The sequence below is a fragment of the Aulonocara stuartgranti genome (genome assembly GCF_965226115.1).
Source record: "Aulonocara stuartgranti genome assembly, chromosome: 2".
Classification (NCBI taxonomy): Eukaryota; Metazoa; Chordata; class Actinopteri; order Cichliformes; family Cichlidae; genus Aulonocara; species Aulonocara stuartgranti.
This window is the reverse complement of record NC_138940.1, coordinates 28,541,990-28,548,089: the sequence shown is the minus strand read 5'-3', so window position 1 is coordinate 28,548,089 and position 6,100 is coordinate 28,541,990. Positions and strand designations below refer to the sequence as shown.

General features: G+C 44.4%; 1 protein-coding gene across 2 annotated transcripts in view; it reads right to left on the bottom strand.

Moving 5' to 3' along the window:
* gabrb2a (gamma-aminobutyric acid type A receptor subunit beta2a) overlaps positions 1–6,100 on the bottom strand; it is a 33,260-nt gene that overhangs the window by 2,377 nt on the left and 24,783 nt on the right. The window contains exons 6-9 of one of the 2 annotated variants that reach the window (XM_082557963.1): positions 5,931–6,068; positions 5,564–5,716; positions 1,482–1,726; positions 872–1,012 (exon numbers count right to left, since the gene is read on the bottom strand). In XM_082557963.1, coding sequence (XP_082414089.1) covers positions 872–1,012; positions 1,482–1,726; positions 5,564–5,716; positions 5,931–6,068 — 677 coding nt within the window. The remainder of the gene's footprint in view (positions 1–871; positions 1,013–1,481; positions 1,727–5,563; positions 5,717–5,930; positions 6,069–6,100) is intronic. The other variant, XM_082557964.1, reaches the window with a different exon arrangement.

Below are 6,100 nucleotides of genomic sequence, written 5' to 3'. Positions count from 1 at the left end.
TGAGATAACACTCCTGGAAAAGCACAACGCACTCCACAAACTTAATTCTCATGGAGAAACCTTCATTGCCATGTCAGAATTTCAACCAGCGTGTGGTTAAAATTCTGTCGATTCACAAGACAAACTGAACAAAAACACAAAAGAGAAAAGCAAAGGAAAAGGAAAATGTGACAGGAGAAGGTTGAGAGAAACTGTAAAGGACTTTGCAAAGATGGAGGAGAGGCTAAAAGGTTCAGGGCAGGTCAGGAAAGACGTTGTGGGAAGTGAATTCGGATCAACATTTCTTCATCCATAGCCTGACTTCTGAGGAAAAACATCCCAATAATCCAATCCCGTCCTGCTGTAAATGTCAGCCTGATGCATTTTGTTGATTTTTTTTAGGGGGTTTAAAGCGAAGCCACTTAGTTGGAGCTTTTCATCAAACTGCAAATGATTTCTTTCTCTTATCTGGAGATGCTTTTTTTTTCTCTTTGCTTTTGTTTTCTTTTCAATTGCTTCACTTAGTTTCAAGAGATTAATCAGTCACCTTAGAGATACAGTATTTCGGTCTAGATGATATTATCTTAAGAGGAGCTACTGATGTTTTCATTTCTCTTGTTCTCATTTCCTATTAATTCAGATGTACAGCCCAAGTTAAGATTAAATTAATGCCTGCAGAAATCAAACTGCTAAGCCATGTTTGTCAGGAAAATGCATGAAGAGCAAACCAAGAGAGGGAAAAAAACACAATGGTGGGAGTGATGATCAAGGTTGCCTTAAAAAATCTATAAAAAATCAAAGAAATGCACAAAAAAACTACAGCATTTTCCTCTGATCTGGATTGATTCAGATTGATGACATTGTTAGTTTTGACTTTCAAAACCTCCAGTACCTTATTTCTTTGCTCGCCTAGTCCTAATGCGGCATCGTCCACAAAGATGGGATCCCACATCGAGTCATATGCGTCAATTTCCCTCTGTTTCATTCTGGCATACAGAGCATCATCTCTCTGAACTACATTTCCCACCAGCCACTGCAAGCATACAAAATCAGCACTGTTACTTAGGGGGAAATCGTAGCTTGCCACACTCAGAAGGAAAGGGTGTTTGATTTCTTTTTCCTTATGCTGCCGTTGTTCTTGCTAACTTTAGCAGCTGAATAAAATTTAAAGAGAAGGCTTTGGCACCACAGCCAGTGATTTTTCCGAGGCGCCTTGCCCTTTGGGAGACACAGAAATATGGAGATAAAGTATAAGCCAGTCATTGCTTCTGCATTCACTCTTTCAGATCCTAGCTGAGTAATAAAGTTGATACACAGGGCTAAACCAGTGAGAAATGGAGAGCTAGAGCAGGAGTAAAGAGTGCTGGTAAAGGATATCAAGCATTGATCACAGCATCACATTGACCTTGAAAGGAGAAGAGGTAATTTTCTCGCACAGAAACAAACACGCACATTAACTGACAACACGGATACCTTTGGAGGAGCTCGGCTCGCGCACGTACCTTGTTGGGGTCGGGTCTCAGCTTCTCGTTATTGGCGGTGGCTGCTTTCTCGGCCGCCTTCTTCTGTCGCTGGGGGCCCTGGCCGAAGAAGATGTAGTTGACGAAGGCGTACTCCAGCAGGGCCAGGAAGACAAAGACAAAGCACCCCATCAGGTACATGTCAATAGCCTTCACGTAGGGGATCTTGGGGAGCGTCTCTCGCAAGTGGGTGTTGATGGTGGTCATGGTCAGCACCGTGGTGATCCCTGGACATCAGCAGAGTCACAGTTTCAGAGACAAAAGCCCCGCATGTGATGTTTTGTGTCAGGTGTTAGTGAAGTTTAGTCGCAATATTCAACTGTTATAATGATAATCACTTTTGTGCTTCATCCAGATTTCTGTCTAGAATTTAAAGCTTTAAGAGCTTTAAAATCAAATTTTATTTATTTATTTACGAGTTGCCTTGAGGTGCTTTATACTGTAAGGTAAAGACCACACAATAATACAGAGAAAATCCCAACAGTCAAACTGCCCCCTTTGAGCAAGCACTTGGAAACAGTGGGAAGGAAAAACTCCCTTTTAACAGGAAGAAACCTCCAGTAGCACCAGGCTCAGAGAGGGGCAGCTATCTGCTGCGACTGGTTGGGGGGGAGGGAGACAGGACAAAAAACACACTGTAGAGGAGAGCCAGAGATTAATATTAACTAATGATAAAACACAGAGTGGTTTATAAACACATAATGAGTGAGCAAGGCAAGAAACAAAGTGCATCATGGGAAGCCCAAAGCAGCCTAGACCTACTGCAGCGTAACTAAGGGAGGATTTAGAGTCACCTGATCCAGCACGAACTACAGTGGGGCAAAAAAGTATTTAGTCAGCCACCGATTGTGCAAGTTCCCCCACTTAAAATGATGACAGAGGTCAGTAATTTGCACCAGAGGTACACTTCAACTGTGAGAGACAGAATGTGAAAAAAAAAATCCATGAATCCACATGGTAGGATTTGTAAAGAATTTATTCGTAAATTAGGGTGGAAAATAAGTATTTGGTCACCTCAAACAAGGAAAATCTCTGGCTCTCACAGACCTGTAACGTCTTCTTTAAGAAGCTTTTCTGTCCCCCACTCGTTACCTGTATGAATGGCACCTGTTTGAACTCATCATCTGTATAAAAGACACCTGTCCACAGCCTCAAACAGTCAGACTCCAAACTCCGCCATGGCCAAGACCAAAGAGCTTTCGAAGGACACCAGGAAAAGTATTGTAGACCTGCACCAGACTGGGAAGAGTGAATCTACAATAGGCAAGCAGCTTGGTGTGAAAAAATCAACTGTGGGAGCAATCATCAGAAAATGGAAGACATACAAGACCACTGATAATCTCCCTCGATCTGGGGCTCCACGCAAGATCTCATCCCGTGGGGTCAAAATGATCATGAGAACGGTGAGCAAAGATCCCAGAACCACACGGGGGGACCTGGTGAATGACCTGCAGAGAGCTGGGACCAAAGTAACAAAGGTCCCCATCAGTAACACACTACAACGGCAGGGAATCAAATCCCGCAGTGCCAGACGTGTTCCGCTGCTGAAGCCAGTGCATGTCCAGGCCCGTCTGAAGTTTGCCAGAGAGCACATGGATGATACAGCAGAGGATTGGGAGAATGTCATGTGGTCAGATGAAACCAAAGTAGAACTTTTTGGTATAAACTCAACTCGTCGTGTTTGGAGGAAGAAGAATACTGAGTTGCATCCCAAGAACACCATACCTACTGTGAAGCATGGCGGTGGAAACATCATGCTATGGGGCTGTTTTTCTGCCAAGGGGACAGGACGACTGATCCGTGTTAAGGACAGAATGAATGGGGCCATGTATCGTGAGATTTTGAGCCAAAACCTCCTTCCATCAGTGAGAACTTTGAAGATGAAACGAGGCTGGGTCTTCCAACATGACAATGATCCAAAACACACCGCCCGGGCAACAAAGGAGTGGCTCCGTAAGAAGCATTTGAAAGTCCTGGAGTGGCCTAGCCAGTCTCCAGACCTCAACCCCATAGAAAATCTGTGGCGGGAGTTGAAAGTCCGTGTTGCTCGGCGACAGCCCCAAAACATCACTGCTCTCGAGAAGATCTGCATGGAGGAATGGGCCAAAATACCAGCTACTGTGTGTGCAAACCTGGTAAAGACCTATAGTAAACGTTTGACCTCTGTTATTGCCAACAAAGGTTATGTTACAAAGTATTGAGTTGTATTTTTGTTATTGACCAAATACTTATTTTCCACCCTGATTTACGAATAAATTCTTTACAAATCCTACCATGTGGATTCATGGATTTTTTTTTCACATTCTGTCTCTCACAGTTGAAGTGTACCTCTGGTGCAAATTACTGACCTCTGTCATCATTTTAAGTGGGGGAACTTGCACAATCGGTGGCTGACTAAATACTTTTTTGCCCCACTGTATATGTTTATCAAAAAAGGAAAGTTTTAAGCCTAATCTTAAAAGCAGTGATAGTGTCCGTCTCACAAATCCAAACTGGGAGCTGATTCCACAAAAGAGGGGCCTGAAAGCTGACGGCTTTTCCCCCTTTCTACCTTTTAATACTCTAGAAACCACAAGTAAACTAGCAGTATGAGAGCAAAGTGCTCTATTTGGGTGATACAATACTATCAGGTCTTTAAGATAAGATGAGGCCTGATTATTTAGCACCTTAATACTAATACTACCACGATGAACCCTTTAAATTTGATGTTAGTCATCAGTGTGGTCACATTAGCATGCAGAGCTTAACATGCTGATGTTAGCGTTTGGCCCAAAGCACCACTCTGCCCAAGTCTATAGGTGAGTCATTCCCTGTGCAGGCTATGGTGCACTATAGCTACTGTCTGCCATTTTATTCCACTGGTTTTAGGCAACAAACTGCACAGTTTTCTGCATCTGATGCCATAACTCTGCATTTTATATAAGCTGCTTACAACTGAGGATCTACTATAGAGGCAGTGCATAATGAATGAACACAGATGTCTTTCTCGCTTCGCTGGAATTTGCCCCAGCATCAAACTAACTGAGCTCAGATGCTCATCTCCAAAGTATATGTGCTCGGGAACATGTGCATTTGCTCTTATGCTGTACAATGTATAGTGTTTAATGAACACAAGCAGTCAAATTTGAGAGAATGTGAGTCCACATGGATTAAAAAAAACACCTGAGACTGCGATAGCTTACATCCCGTCGTGCAACCAATGATGATGGAACAAACTGTAGGCTTTAAAAAAAAAGGGCCACATTGCCACTGTAAACATCTGTTGTTAGTCACAGCACGATTCACCTGCTTTCCTGACATGTACACATTGTGTTTGATACATTAGTCATCTGCCTGCACAATCTGCATTTGGTCAGATTCACACGTATTATAAATAACCCGGCAGCCAGCACTGTCACTGTAGCACGGAGCCTCGTCTCCCCATTGGCTGCACTTGTTCTCTTTTGGTTAGGACGCTGAGAGCAGAGCGGGGAGGGGGGGGGGGGACATCTTTAAATCACGTTACCCTCTAAACGCACCGTCTGGGACTCTGACCTGCCAGCCGTCCCCACTTCCGAAAAAACAAACGGTGTGTGACAAGAAAGAGACGCGCAAAACGCAAAAGCTACCGACGTGCCAGTTTGACATTGGCGTGAGAGCGTGAGCTCCAAAGTGCACGGTGCATTTAAACAAATACAGCTGCGCTCGGGCTCTGATAAGCTGCGATCTCCGGCCAGCGAGAGGCTCCAAAAGACAGACAGGATGAGAGAAAGACAGCACACTTCAAGGTCGAGCTGCAGTGCCTCTCGCTCTGCATGACTCATGCATATAGTCATCTCTGAACAACAGACATTTAGCCAGGCAGCCTATCACACACTGCTATCACTCACTGTGCTTAGAGCTAATGAGGAAAAAAAGTAAACGCTGAGAAAATACAGGGAAAACATCAGGCTCGCCACAGACACAATAATGCAGAAATCCTGAGCATAATAATGTACGTTAAATGGCTCTTTTCATGCTCTGCTATCATTTGGCTCTGGGTTATTTCTGAGGGTCAGCGCTGAGCAGAAGCGAGCCGATCCTACCCAGGGCCACTCTGGCAGCCGATGCATCGTAGTTGATCCAGAAGGAGACCCAGGAGAGGATGGTAATCAGGATGGAAGGCATGTATGTCTGCAGGATGAAGTAACCAATGTTCCTCTTCAATTTAAAGCTGAGGGACAGGCGGGGGTAGGAACCTGAAGGAGGCAAAGGAGCAGAGGAAGTGGGATAGAAATAGAGTTTCCTCAGTGACACCAAATACATTTTCCTTGACGCAAGCGAGCCTGTCGCATACACTCTCTCTCTAATACTGACTGTCGATTTTATGTTAAAAATAAAAGGCCAAAAAATTGTTAACACAGCAGCTTATGCTAATTAAAACCTGCAAAACCCAGTGAAGCTTCTGCGCACCTGTGGAGAAGACGACGTTCTTGGAGATGAGTTTGTAGTCGACGATCGAGAACTGAGGCAGCTCTATCCTGTCCACGCCGGACACTGCGCCGTCTCCACCTCGCCAGTAAAACTCAATATCATCTGTGGTGTATCCATCTGCAGGGGAAAAAAGCCAGGACACTTAGAGA